Below are 15081 nucleotides of genomic sequence, written 5' to 3' on the forward strand. Positions count from 1 at the left end.
GATCCAAGAGTGGCAAATAGAAGTCCAAAGATTACAGCTGTGCAGTGACAAGCTTGGCACCCAGCCACCTGGAGCAGGGAAGGGGCCGGAGAGGCCCTCTCCCAGCCAAGGGGCTCCGTGAACGGCGGACATAAAGGAACCTTCGTAAAACGGGTGTGTTCAAGTCAAATTTCACAAGTAGATGGAAATTCCAGGAAAAATTAAAAGCTGTACCAGAAGGAAAACACAATGTAGTACAGTGTTGGGCTTTGTTGTATTTATATAAGTCATTTATATAGAAACTCTGTTTCTTGCTTAACAACAACAACAAAAAGAAACAGCTCTGGCTGGTGTGGTTCAGTGGACTGAATGCTGGCCTGTGAGCCAAAGGGTCGCCAGTTCGATTCCCAGTCAGGGCACAGGCCTGGGTTGCAGGCCAGGTCCCCAGTAGGGGGCGCATGAGAGGCAGCCACACATTGATGTTTCTCTCCCTCTCTTCCTCCTTCCCCTCCCCCCAAATAAATAAAATCTTAAAAAAAAAAGAAAGAAAGAAAGAAATGGTTTTAGTCCATTCAGGCTGTTACAACAAACACCACAGACTGGGTGGCTTAAAAACAACAGAAATGTATTTCTCACAGTTTTGGAGGTGGGAAGCCCGAGACCAGGGTGCCGAAGTCAGGGGCCTCTCCCGCAGGCGGCAGACGTCTTGCTTGCCCTCACGTGGTGGAAGGGGCACTGCTCTCACTCATGGGGGCTCTGCCCTTGTGACCCAATCACCCCCAAAAGGCCCTGTCTCCCAACGCCAGTGTGCCAGGCACTAGGGCTTCATTCAGTACACAAATTCTGAGGGGACACACACAGTCAGATCACAGCGACTGGGAGAACAGGGGCAGTTTCTGTGCGCCATCTAACTTAAGTGAATAATGCCTGAACTTGGTAAGAAATAGCAGCATATTATTTAACTATTTCAGTACTGTTAGAACAAACAGCTAAGAACAGCACTGGCTGGTGTGGCTCAGTGGACTGAGTGCCAGCTTGTGAACCAAAGGGTCGCTGGTTCGATTCCCAGCCAGGGCACATGCCTGGGTTCCGGGCCAGGTCCCTGGTTGGGGGTGTGCGAGAGGCAGCTAGTTGGTGTGTCTTTCACACATCGATGTCCTTTCCCTCCCTGCCTCCCTCCCTGCCCTCTCTAAAAAAACAGCGCAAAGTCGTTGTCCCTGGAAGTCAGGGAGAAGCCGGAGGGACTGCCATTCTTGACTACAGAGAACCTTAGAGCTACTTGAAGTCTGTGGCCAGCTGTGCACATACATTCTTTTGGCATCCTCCCGACTTGTTAATTTTAGTAAAAACCAGGCAGGTGGGCACACCCCTCGCTGCGCCAGCGCCAGCGTGGCCCTCCTTTAGGTTGTGTCGATTCTGTCGGAGACAAGGAGCCCTAGCACTTTCGACACACCGAGTGATTCACCTTTCAAACAACTCTTTTCTATCACTGCTGTTACTGTTCTAGGTCAGTTTAATTGAAGAACATTCTGCAAGAAGAGTTGTCCCAAAACGGTCACACCTGTAACCAAGTACCTGTATGATCTGGGATGTTCTGAAGTCTGTGCAACGGAGACAAAATGTAAAACCGAGGTGGACACTGAGGCAGGTCATTGCAAGGATCAGTGAAAACCCCCACTTTGATTTTTTAAAGTAGACTTTATTTTCTTAAGTAGTTTTAGGTTCGTGGCAAAGTTGAGCAGACAGTACAGAGACTTCCCACAGGTAATTTTTAAAATGATAATCACAAAAGTCCCTCTGATTTTATCAACTTAAGTCAATTTTATACATCGGAGCCTATAGAAAACACATGCTCTAAAACTTACCTGATCTGTTATCCACAAACAAGTCAACTCACGTTCCCTAGTTCCCACGAGTCCCTCCCAGCAAGTGGCAGTCTGGGGCTACCCGGGCACTGTGTGGGTTACTGCCTCTCCGAGAGCGTCCAGCTCAGGCCGGGCCCTCGGGGAGCCCCCGCGCCCCAGTGTGCGAGCACCAGGAGGCTGGGGGAGCAGTGCCCGGGGCAAGCGGTGCTGTGCAACAGCACCCCACCACCAAGACTATCGCCGCCCCATTAGGAGGAAGGCAGCCTGTTGCAGCCGTGTGTGCACAGAGCTGAGTGTGTGTGTGTGTGTGTGTGTGTGCGGGTGTGCCCCAAGAGAGACGAGTCATCTCCCTTGAGAATTCCGAAGCAGGAGCAGTCGACTTTCACACTCGTGCTCAGAGGTGAGCGATGAAGTGCACAGTGTTGTTGGCACGCGCTAGGAGAGCTCTGGCTGTCAGCTGTACTGGTAAGAAAGAGTCTGTGGCCCCCAACAGCCATCATTTCCATTTGGTTCTATTGGTATTGGAACATTTGAATGTTAGTCAAACACTCTCTCCCCACCCTGCAATATTCACATTGTTTTACGTTAGTCACGGTTTTAAAAGAAAAAAGGAGGAGCATATAATACATACATAACTTCCCTTTCATGTGGCAAAATGAACCTCTACCAGTCTACCTTCTTCTCCAGCCTCAGCTCCTCTCAGCTCTCACACCATCTCAGGAATCCGAGGGGGCACAGCTACGACCGGGAAGGTCGAAGTGGCCGCTCAAGAGCCTGCAGGTTGGACCTGGGGCAGGTTCTCCGCACCCCTGTTCACCACATAGCATCCCTTCTGGGCACAGCCCTGAGGGGCTGTCAGCCTGTCTCCCAGGTCACATGGGGCTGAAGCAGCTGATTGAAGGTGTGGGGGAAGCACAGGGCACAACCTGCCAAGCACTCGGCAGCAGTGACAACCGAGAGCACTGGTGCAAAATGAGCTTTGACAAGACACGCACGTTAAGAACCAGAGCGCCTGGCGAGCAGCTGTGCCGGGTGCAGACCTAACACGCCGGACAGCCCCAGGGCACAAGCCACAGAAGCCACTGGAGCAGCCACTGGTCACTGGGAGGAGAAGCCAGGCAGCAAGGGAGCCCTTAACCCACTAGAAGTGACCCCGGCCGGGAGGCCTCGACTCTGGGGCCCACTTCAGGACGCTGAGATGCCACGCAGTTCTGGAACTACTGCTGGTTCCGGAACTGTGCGTGATCTCCAGGAGAAAAGAGAGCTGCAAGGTCAACATGAGCTTCAGACTCTGCCATAGGAACCCTACCGAATATACACCAATCAGAAGCACAGCACAAGCCTTAGAGAAAGGGCATTTTCACACACCACTCATCTGCACGTCTGTTCCACCCGGCCCTCCCCATTACTAACATCGCTGCGGTGACGGTGCGGGCCGTTCCCCACTGCGCTCCTCACACTCGCTTTCTCTTCTATCTTCACACGCTGACCCCGTGCTTCCCAGGCCTGGGGGTAGGGGACGGTGCTAACCACCCCAACGGAACAGTTTCCTCCCCCCGCCCCCATGCCTCCACCTTCGTCCCGGTCCACTGGCAAACCTCTGTAACTCCCCAGCTTCCACAGCGCCCAGCATTCCTAATCAATTCACTCTTCGCCCTCCCCTGACAAAGTCCCCGGGTGCCCAACCTCATCTGTGTCACTCCTGTCACCTAGTAAAAGGCAGCATTTTGACAGAGCCCGGAGGCCAACACTTGTGCGTCCCTCCAACTGCCTCTCCTTCTGCACCTAAAAACCCCACCCTTCAGGAACCCCTTCAGCTGGTGCCTCACAGCTGCATGCCCCCCCCCCCCCAGCTGGATTAGTGCTCCCCCCGCCCAGCCCTGCCCCTCTGGCACCAACAGGCGTGGCCCGGTTCTGCAGAACACTTCCCCTGCCTGCCCCGCTGCCTGCACCTCGGACCACCCCACCTGCCCCCTCACCTCCACACTTTTTGAACTCCCTAAACTCCACTTCACTGCCAACGCTTTGAAACCTGGACCCCAGCCCCGTTCCAACTGCAGCCACTCTCCTGAATGCCAACAGCAGTCATCCACGCCAAACCCGAAGGCCCTGCTCTGTGCTATCCTACTCCACCAAGCTCTCCGGGACAAGTTCTTTCCCTGCACTTCCCAAGATACCATGAGCTGTCTTTTACTTCCCATTTTTTCTGACGAATCCCCCAAATCCTTTGCTGCCTTTTCCTCCGGCACCTTAAGTGTAGACATTCCCCAAGGGTCCGTCCTGGTCCTTTCCCTTGGTTACACTCTACACTCCCACCAGACTCCAAATCCCAACCCCAACTTTCACTTCTCTCTGGTAATAACTCCCAGCCTCCGTCTCTAGCCATCACTGGTGAACTCTGGGCATCTCCACGAGTGCCTCAAACATGGAAGGTCTGAACCGGACTTGCAGCTTCCCCCAGCCTGGACCGCGTCTTCGGTCCAAGTTCCCTTTCGATGAAGCGCAGTCACCGAGACGCAAAGCTCTCTTCCCTTCTGATCACACGCAACCCTCCGCAAAGCTCGTTTCTCACGGACGCAGAAACCAACACCACACTCTCCTTTCTGCTGCCAGTCTCGTCACACTTCACTCCCTTCCCGCGACAGCGCTGAAGTCACGTCTGAACGCACACCCACTCCACTTCCTCACTTGAAGCTTTCTAAAGCTCCTTGCTGCCAGAGATTAACGTTCACGATCTCAGAGCCGCAGTCAAAGCTCTCTGTGGTTTGGAGGTTAGCGTGTTGTATGTGCGGTCTAACCTAGCCATTCCTTCCTCCCACTCTTATCCAAAAACACATTCCCAGAATGGAGGCGGGTCGCGTGGGGGAGCGATGGCGATCTGTTCTCCACACACAACCGCATCTCGCTCTTCGAGCTCGAGCGTTCCCTGCACAGTGTCAGCGCAGCGTGGGGACAGGGCTCAGTGCTCCCACACAGCGGCTCTCAACCGGGGGCGCTTCAGTTGTCCCTGGGGCACCGGCGGTGCAAGGAGACATTGCTGGCCATCACAACTGCGGGGCGCTGCTGGCGTCACAGGGGCAGGGGGTGGGCATTCTCTGACCAAAACGCCGACAGTGCCGTCCCTGGGAGACCCTGAGTCCATCAATAAAGGTCTCCCAAATGGATGTCCCAGCAGGAGTTAGAAGTATGGGGACACCAGCGGACATCCAGCCCAGTGACAATGATGTCGGCAACACTGTTTGAGAAAGTGGCTGAAATGACCCAAAAAGGGTTTGCGTTCCATTTTAATAACTGCACACAATTAAGAAAAACTATTAAATACTTCTGAATGAGGCAGAATGGCCTTTCCATCAAGAAGCTCGCTCCTGGGCCCGCCCGGGGCAGTCTCCTTCTCGGGGGAACTAACCTCTGACTCACCACTCAACTGCCGGGAGCCCCCGGATGCGGCCCTGAGGCTGTCACTCCACTGCTGATAGGATAGCAGCCACTTTGTATCCAACCTAGCAGTTCTCCTCTACCATTCTTTTTCAGTGCTGCAAAAACCTCAGTCCCTCCAATGCTCTCCGAACCACTTCTGCGTTCCCGATAGTTCTCTCACTCATGAGTCACCTAGCTGTTTGAAAGTGTGCTCATAACCCTAAAAAACATTTATTTGCACTTGGACAGTTTCGTCGGAGCCACGGAGACGTCCAAGGGCCTCGCCAGCTTGGCGCTGGTGGACTGGGCGCCCGCGAAGGGCAGTGCATGCCAGCCCAAGCTTGGCGCCTTCCGGCACCCAGAGTGAGTCCCCAGCAGAAAGAGAACGGGTGGGTGCTGGTTCCCTGTGCTCTTGTTCCTTCCAGTTTTGTCCTGCTTTCTGGCCACACGTCTCTTTCCACACTGGCTCAGGGACCAGTGTGTAGGGACGACCGGGTGGGTGTCAGCTGTACCCTCACTGACACAAAACCAATCTTCAGGATTCTGGTTTTACCGCCTGACCGGGCAGTGATCTGCCCAGTAGAGGACAGGGATTTATTTCTACTAAAGGAGAGATGCCAGGAAAACCTGGTGTTACTCTTTTCTGTTTGTGGAAGAACTGGCTCAGGACCACCCAAAGAAGCCTTTCACAGCCTTGTGAAATCTGACAAGTTTTGTGTTTTTGGATTACGCTGGACCTGTGGCTAAATTGGTGGGGAACAAAAGCTGAAAGCTCTCTGCATGTTTGTGAGAAAAGCCTTTCTTCTTAAAGCGTGAGTGTGAAATACAGTCCCATCTCAAGGATGTTAACAAATTAGGTTACAATGTGTCTTAAAGAACCTCTGTTCTAATTGGTTTACAGAGAATAACAGCTTTTACCTAAGTCTACGTTCCTAGAATTCCCAGAAAATAAAGAAGCTAAACACCTGATACTTACAATGTGTTAGCGCTTCAAGGACCCCCCAAAACCCCAAGAGTCACAGAAACTGATACTTGGAAAGCATTTTTTTGCTTAAGAATGCAAATTCATGTAATAAAAATAATCCTTAGAATACCCATGTGATTTGATAACTTTAAAGCTAATTTTAATTTTTTAAAAAATTTTATTTAATCACTTTTAGAGAGAGGGGAAGGGAGGAAGAAAGAGAGGGAGAGAAACATCAGTGTTTGGTTGTCTCTCATGCGCCCCCCTACTGGGGACCTCATCCACAACCCAGGCATGCGCCCTGACTGGGAATCGAACTGGTGACCCTTTGGTTCATAGGCCAGCACTCAATCCACTGAGCCATGCCAGGTTAATGTTAATTTTAAAATAGATGTCCTTTCCATGATTTTATGAGTCCATGTATTGTAACAAAGGAATAACTTCATCATATTAATTTTTAAAACACCAGGGTTAACAACGAAACTACTGAGAGCTGAGCAGAGCTGAGCGTGCAGGCTCCAGGGTATCCGGGCAGGCCCAAGGGGCTGGCAGGCAGGGAGCGCCAAGCCGAAGCCGTGAGCACGGCGACTCCCACGCAGAGAACTCAGAGGTGAGCTCCTGCAGCTCAGCCAGCAGCTCGTGCACACTCATCAGCTACTGGGAAGTGCTGATTCTGTCGGCGCGGAGACGGAGCAAAACCTTGAAGCTGAAAGGAACCCCTTAAAGTAACACTGAAAAGAAACAATTCAGGGTCTGTAGACAAAAGGATTTTCTGGTTTCCATATGACATGAGTTCTTATTAAAAAGCTCTTCAATTAATTACATAAGGATCCCCTCATACTTTTGTTTTTGAAACGCAAGCCTGCTAACGTTAAGCAGTTACGTTACTTTGGTGAGAACGCAGCACAGAAGCGGCTGTCCTTGATCTAAGAAAGACGCCGCAGCACTAGCTGGTGAACAGGGAGGAGGAAGCTAGTCATGAGCTATCGCTTTTACCCCAGCACCTCCAGTGTGAGGATCCCCTACGGTAACATCCTGGTGTAACCCCAAAATATTAACCATAAAAAGAGACTGAATAAACCATTGTTTCTTAAGAAGATGATTTTCACAACCACAGTGAGTTAAAAAAATTTTTTCATTCTTGGAAATGCAGAAAGGCCACCAACATTCTTTCTGGTGAAATCAAAACAAAAACTCCATGTCACCACCAGGTGTGACATCTGTGAATTATTTCCTTCGTGCACAACCCTACTGTTACAGAAGTCATCATAAAACCAGGTACTGCCCCTCAAAAAAGACTTAAAAAAATTTAAACAAGGTTAGAGAACCAAGATGGCAGCGTAGGTAGACACACTGCGCCTCCTCGAACAACCAGAACTGACAGAATATCTAACGGCAAGGAAGTCCGACACCAAGTAGATAAAAAAGAAACATTCATGCAGACCGGTAGGAGGGGCAGAGACGGGCACCGGGGAGGAGAGGACTCGCGTGGCCGTGGTGGGACCGAGACTGGCAGAGTGTGGGATGTACGGGGCAGGCAGTCTGACCACTGGCAGACCCTGCGACCCCACATTCGCGCACAGACAAACCGGGACAAACGGCGGGAACCAGGGCTCCAGCGTGGGGGAAATAAAGCCTCAAACAAACCTCTGATTGAAAACATCCGTGGGGGTTGGGGCGGCAGCGGGAGAGACTCCCAGCCTCACAGGAGAGGTCGTTGGAGAGACCCGTGGGGGCCTAGGGCGTGCACAAGCCCACCCACTCGGGAACCAGCACAAGAGGGGCCCAATTTGATTGTGGGTAGCGGAGGGAGTGACTGAAACCTGGCAGAGAGTGGAGCGGGCGCCATTACTCCCTCTCAGCCCCTCCCCCACGTACAGCGTCACAGCACAGCGACCAGAGTTACCCAGCCCCAGGGAACACCTAAGGCTCCGCCACTTTAAGCAACAGAAGCACCAAGACAAAAAAAAAAAAAAAGGCCCAGACGACAGAACACTTCAAAGCTCCAGAAATAATTCAACTAAGCGGTGAACAGATACCCAACCTATCAAATGCACAGTTCAAAACACTGGTAATCAATAAGCTCACAGAATTGGTTGAATATGGTCGAAAACTAGATGGAAAAATGAAGGCTATGCTAAGAAAGACAAAGGAAAATGTACAGGGAACCAATAGTGAGGCAAAAGAAACTGGGACTCAAATCAACGGTGTGGACCAGAAGGAAGAAAGAAACATCCAACCAGAAAAGAATGAAGAAACAAGAATTCGGAAAAATGAGGAGAGGCTTAGGAACCTCCAGGACATCTTGAAACGTTCCAACATCCGAATTATAGGGGTGCCAGAAGGAGAAGAAGAAGAACAAAAAATTGAAAACTTATTTGAACAAATAATGAAGGAGAACTTCCCCAGTCTGGCAAAGGAAACAGACTTCCAGGAAGTCCAGGAAGCTCAGAGAGTCCCAAAGAAGCTGGACCCAAGGCGGAACACACCAAGGCACATCATAATTACATTACCTAAGATGAAAGAGAAGGAGAGAATCTTAGAAGCAGCAAGAGAAAAGGACACGGTTACCTACAAAGGGGTTCCCATAAGACTGTCAGCTGATTTCTCAAAAGAGACCTTACAGGCAAGAAGGGACTGGCAAGAAGTATTCCAAGTCATGAAAGGCAAGGACCTACATTCAAGATTACTCTATCCAGCAAAGCTATCATTTAGAATGGAAGGGAAGATAAAGTGCTTCTCAGATAAGGTCAAGTTGAGTTCATCATCACCAAGCCCTTATTATATGAAATGGTAAAGGGATTTATCTAAGAAAAAGAAGGTCAAAAATATGAACAGTAAAAATGACAGCAAACTCACAGTTATTAACAACCACACCTAAAACAAAAACAAGAGCAAACTAAGCAAACAACTAGAACAGGAACGGAACCACAGAAATGGAGCTCACATGGAGGGTTGTCAATAGGGGAGTGGAAGGGGGAGAGGGGGAAAGGTACAGAGAATAAGTAGCATAAATGGTAGGTGGAAAACAGACAGGGGGAGGGTAAGAATAGTGTAGGAAATGTAGAAGCCAAAGAACTTATAAGTATGACCCATGGACATGAACTATAGGGGGGGAATGTGGGAGGGAGGGGGTGGGCAGGATGGAGTGGAGTGAAAGGGGGGAAATGGGACAACTGTAATAGCATAATCAATAAATACATTAAAAAAAATTTTAAACAAAACAAAAAAGGACAGATGCCCTGGCTGGTGTAGCTCAGTGGATTGAGTGCCAGACTACAAACCAAAAGGTCGCCAGTTTGGTTCCTGGTCAGGGCACATGCCTGGGTTGTGGGCCAGGTCCCCAGTAGGGGGCGTGCAAGAGGCAACTGATAGATGTATCTCTCACACATGGATGTTTTTCTCCCTTTCTTCTTCCTTTCCCCTCTAAATGTTAGTAAAATCTGAAAAAAAAAGGACAGACAGGAAAGAAACCAGGTACCTAGCCCTCCTGACCAAGAAGGAAATGGAACCCCGTGAAGTCACAGCAGAACAGGTTACTTCTACTGCATCTGCATGTTGTTCTCTCTTGCTCTACAAGTACAGAAGTCAGAACTCAAGTGGGGGGGAAAAGGCAACCGCCAGCTCTCCCTGACACCCTCCCCGCACCCGCCCTTCCGCACAGAAAGCGCAGTTCCTCGGGTGTGCTGTCATTTCAGAGCCCGCCGAGGCCACTCAGTCCTCTCCCCATAAGTTCTCCAGACGGGAGCTGCTGGCCGGTCACTGCTGTGCCTAGTGGCGTGAGGCCACGCCCCGCACAGCCACCTCCACCATCTTCTCGGCTCTGCTCCACTCTCGGAGGGAAAGGAAGCCTGGCCTCTCCCACCAGACCCACGAGGCCCCGCCCCCGGGGGGCTCAGAACCAGCCTCACAATTCCTCCACAGCTACCAGCTCTAGAATTCTCCAGTACTTGCGGAACCTTTCCTCTAGCTGCTTGACTCCTGAGTCTTGAGGGGGCCCAGCCTAAGGTCTGGTCCCTGTCCACGCTTGATTACGTCCCTCCTGCCCCGACCAGCCTCCTTGGCAGACTGGCCCCTTCAGCGGTCAGTTCCCTGAAACCAGAAGGTAAGTCTTGGTGTCTCAGGACTGTCCTGGCTCCGATGACGCAGAACCTCAGAAGCAGTTCCTGGGCCCCAGGGTTCCCTGCTGAAGGGCAGGCACCTCGGGCCCTTTCAGTCCAGAGTGCGGGCAACTGGCACCCCTGGAGCTTCTGGATCAAGCCACACCATCGATTCGTGGCCTTGAGCCTCCCTGGGCCCTTCCTTTGCTTCCTGGTCCCTTCACGTTCTTCTCCAGTGCCCTTCCTACCGCTCCTCCACATCTGCCCCGCCCCGGTCCCCGTCTTCCAGCTCGCACCCTCCGGCTCCAGGAGGGAGCAGGCATCTCTCTCCCGAGACAGTCCGCGCGACAGGCCACTGGGCCTTCAACCACCCTCTTCCCCCAGGGAAACAAACGGACAGCATCTCCCCCCTTTCCTGTCTCCCAGCGGCTAACAAGGCGCCCCTAAAGGGCCGTCCGACAGCCAAATCTGGTCCACTTGGCATGCTCTGCTTAGCATGCATGATGGATTTTTGTTTGGGTTTTTTTGAGTATGTATACGTTAAAAAGAACATTATTAATGCAAAACTCTTACGGAGATGTAATTCATTCATAGCATGCAAAACATAAACTGGCTGCCTCGTGAACAGATCAGACGCCGCTGGGCCCACACTGTGCATGGGCTGGCACTAAGCGCGGCCCCGTCCTCTCCCGCAGGGTCCTGACAGCCACTGCCCTCCGCAGTCCCTGGCCTTGTCCCAGGGAGCACCTGAAGGGGTGGCTCTGGGATCTAAAGGAAGATCTCTAACTCTGCTCACTCCCAGGGCTAAGCTCTCTCCAGCCTCCTCCCTCCCCACCACTGCCTGATGCCAAGGGTCCCACCCAGCTCTGCATCTTTCCTCTCTCTTCGAATGAGGCAGCATCTAGGAAGCAAACTTCAAGTTCCTCTCTGAAATTCGCCCGCAAACTCCTTCATTTCCCTGTCTGCCACCAGCCCTCCCCCTGGGCCAGTGGGCGATGCCTCTTCAGGTTTCCCTCCACTTCCAGACACTGCGCCCCTGCCCCTTGCGGTCACGCTGCATCACTGGAAACGTGGCTGGATACTCCCCAAGTCACAGCCTCACAGACCAGCCCAGAGACAGGTGGCTCTGATGGCCTCACTCGTGCTCCTTCAGCCCTGCCTTGCCTCTCCCTAGCCGGCCTGGACACCCCGTGCCCTGGCCCTCACCAATTCAGCCACTTCTTGAGGGGTCTGTGGTGGAAGGGCAGCTTCCTGTCACGGAGATTCTGCACGGCTCTTCCCTCTGGAAAGCGCTCACTGGCGGAGCAGCCCCTCCTTCCGGCTGCACAGGAGCCCCCCTGCAGTGTTGCGGCTCCATACTGTTTGTTTCCAAGCTCCTCTCCTCTGCCCCAGTAAGCCTGGGTTCCTTGAGGTCAGGAGCCAACAGTCAGGGCACTTCTTGGCACATTTTCTCTTCAGTGTCGACTCGCCAGCCCCACCAAGCAACAGGCCACCAAGGTGCCCTCCACCATCCTTCCTGATACCACTACTTAAAACCTCTCCCTCAATTTCTGCAGCTAAGTCCCAGGGAAAACCTTGTCACCCCTCTCCTGCGGAGCTCAACCTGGAACAATGTCCCTTCCCCTGTTGGGACTTTCGGACAAACCCTCCCCGTCAAACCCTTGCTGACTCCCTACTGGACACATCCCTGACCGCAGCTGGCCTCGGGACCCCCGGACAGTGCCATCCAGCCTCTCCACTGTGCTTCTTGGGAAACCACCTCTGCCTGGGAATGTTCCGGGCCCCTCAAGCCCAGCTCAAGTGCTGCTCCCTCCAACAAATGTCCCCCTCTGACCACAGGGGCCACTCAGAGAGCCCGGGCCTCTGTCACTTCCCAGGACAGCATCGCTTTCTACCCCGCCACCTCCAGTCCACACAGCCTCACAACTACTCCACTAGCTAGCTCCTCCAGTAGTCCTCTAGCCGTTGATAAGAGGTGGTGAATTCACAGTTTCAAAGCAAGAAAACAGAGCAAACCACCTGACGGGACCCAGAACAGTGGCCCACATCTTATTTGAATCACTCAACCAACCAGCCAGTTGAAGTCTTTCCTCTAACTCTTCCTCCCTCCAAACCTCCTCCACAGGCAACTTCACGTATTTCAGATGCTGAAGCCTGCTCCGTTGTTTTGAATTGTGAGAGTGAAGTTAATGGCATTCTCTTCCTCAAAAGAATGTAAAACAAGCTCCAAAACGAAATTAACAAAAAGCCCTTGAGTGTGGTATTCAAGGCTTACCCATGAGTCTCAAGGGGAAAAAAAGGAATTTCTCACAAGTGGGAGGGTTGGACTGTAACACATATCATACAGATAGCCCGGCAGGTGACATGTACTCTGAGATACTGCCAGACACACCTTTTTCAATTAGCTCATGCTAAATGTGGGGCAGGGACCAGAGGAGGGGGAGGGTGTGGTGAGACAGGCAGCGTTTTTTTTTTTTTTTTTTTTTGTCAGGCCAAAGAAGCACTTTCTGTGCGTGGGGTGACTCCTGAGTGAGGGTGAACTGGGAGCAGGCAGTGTGCACAGACAAAGCAAGACAGTCAGACGCAGCCGCGGAGGCTTCACCCGAGGACTGCGAACCTAGGTGGGGGTGGGCCAACTCTGTAAACCAGAGGAGTTGTTTCCAGTGAAAACAGGCAGCAGGAGGCCCCAGGGCGGGGAGTGACTTTTTGAGGATTAATCTAAGGCACACGGTACTGCAAGTGATACCGAGAGGGAGGAGAGCAGAGAAGGGAGGCAGGCGCACACTCAGAATGCAGGTCCTACTTGCAGAGAAGGTAGTGGAAAGGGGGTGCAGTTAATGCGAGGCAGAGACGGTCCTGAGGAGCAATCGGGGGACACCAGGCCAGCCTGTCAACCCTGAGGATGAGGAAGGAATCGGAGCACTTGTCCGAAGCAGACAAACCGTTTAAAAAATTAGGAGCAGGAAAGCAAACCTGACCCAACACTCACAGGGTTTTTAAATGAAGCTGTGGGGAAGAGCGACACAGTTCAGCGTCCTATCTCCTGTGCACGCGCGGGAACCAGTCCTCCAGCCAGCAGCTCCGGCTGCAGTCTCCCAGGGCCCCAGGGCATTCCTGAAGTAAGACACCACCCCGGTCCCCACGCCCCCCAGGGCTCATCGTTTGGGAGCTAGAGCTCTGGGAACACCTGGCTGCTGCACCTGCTCTCTGGGAGAAGCTAGAGAAGCTAGGAAACTGGGGTCCGGGGGGGCGTGGGGGTGGGAGTGGGGGCTCTTGCTGTTTTCTGGTTGCGGAGGGAGGGAGAGGGAGTAGCTGAAGGTCTCCAGGACGTATAAGACTAAAATGCTGATCTAGAGAGGTGAGTCACCTCCTCAAAAGTTTCAGTTTCCCCAGCTGTTAATGTAAAGAGAGAAAGAGAGGAGAGCAAAATCTATCCCACTGCATAGAAGTCTGCATTAGCTGCTCCAGAAGTATCGAGCGCAACGTCTGATATGCTATAACCACGAACAAAGACGTGAACTGCACATAATATCAACACAAGAAACGATGCTCTTTTTAACACTATTATTAAACATCCAATCTCTTCTGGACAGTCCTGGAGTCAGATTCCCAAATGGACTGAAACCCCCTAAAGGCTCCGCACCCCAGGAGCGGAGGCCTGGGCCCAGCTAACAGCCCTGCGCACCACGACCAGGTCGGAGGGATGCTAACAACAGAAGACATTCGCGGCGCGCTCGTTCCGGGCGGGCCTCGGTGCTCTGCTCTGGGCGACAGCCCGGCAAGGTAGGTGCTTCCGCCAGTGACCCTTACAAACGGGGAAACTGAGACGCCCCGGGATTAAACCGCTAGCCCAGGGTCACGTGGCTCGAGAGCGGCGCACGCAGGTCCGCGGGCTCCGGGGGCTGCGCTTTCCCCACCGCGCGCGGGGAGGGGCGGGAGAGGGCGGGGGCGCCCCGGGACCCGGGCCGAGCGGAGGCCGCGGGCCGGGCGGGCAGGCGGGCGCACGGGGGCGGCGGCGGCGGGACTCACCTTGGCGCTGTGCACCGCCTCCTGCGCCCCGCTGAGCTGCAGCCAGATGCGCGCGGGCAGCGGTTCCTCGGTCCCGAGCGCGCCCAGCACCGCCAGGCTCACGCCGAACAGGTCCTCGATGCGGCCGCGGCTCTGCTCCAGTAGCGCCGCCTTCTCGGCGGGCGCCGTGAACTCGTCCAGCACTACCCGGGCCGCCATGGCGGGCGCGGCCTCCCGCGGCGGCGCCGGGGGCAGGCGGCGGCGACGCCCCCTCAGCGTGCGGCCGCTGGCCCCGAGCCCGTCAGGAGGCGTCCGCCTCGCCCCCGCCCGCGCCCCGCCGCCCGCCCGCAGGCCCAGCTACTCCATCCCGCCTCGGCCGCCGCGGCTCGGCAACTGCGGCCAGGGCAGCCCTCCGCCCCTCCGTCCCCGTCGCCGCGGGCCGGGCCCCGCACCCGCGCATGCGCCCCGCCCGATGCCGTCACTGGGGCTCGCCGCCCACTAGGGGCGGGGACAGGGCGGAGGCGACGGAAGGTGACGTCACGCGCCGTTGCCATGTTTGTTGAGGGCACGGCTTCGGCTCGGGAGAGGGGCTTGAGCGGCCTCTGTGATGAAGCGCGGTGCTTCCGGGCGGCCGGGTGGCTGACGACTACTGGTGTCGCACGTGGGGAATCGGGCTCAGAGCCGAGAGGCGGGGCCCACCCAGCGCCACGCCAGGGCTTTGGCTGGCCTTCAGACGGCTTGAACTCGC

General features: G+C 54.0%; 1 protein-coding gene across 1 annotated transcript in view; it reads right to left on the reverse strand.

Annotated features, from left to right (window-relative positions):
• The window catches only part of N4BP1 (NEDD4 binding protein 1), a 35113-nt gene extending 20321 nt beyond the window's left edge, over positions 1–14792 (reverse strand). The window contains exon 1 of the mRNA XM_053915186.1: positions 14355–14792. Within this exon, the coding sequence (XP_053771161.1) occupies positions 14355–14552 (198 nt within the window). The 5' untranslated portion in view covers positions 14553–14792. The remainder of the gene's footprint in view (positions 1–14354) is intronic.
• Positions 14793–15081: the final 289 nt, after the last annotated feature.

The sequence above is a fragment of the Desmodus rotundus genome, chromosome 12, assembly GCF_022682495.2.
Source record: "Desmodus rotundus isolate HL8 chromosome 12, HLdesRot8A.1, whole genome shotgun sequence".
NCBI classification, from domain to species: Eukaryota; Metazoa; Chordata; class Mammalia; order Chiroptera; family Phyllostomidae; genus Desmodus; species Desmodus rotundus.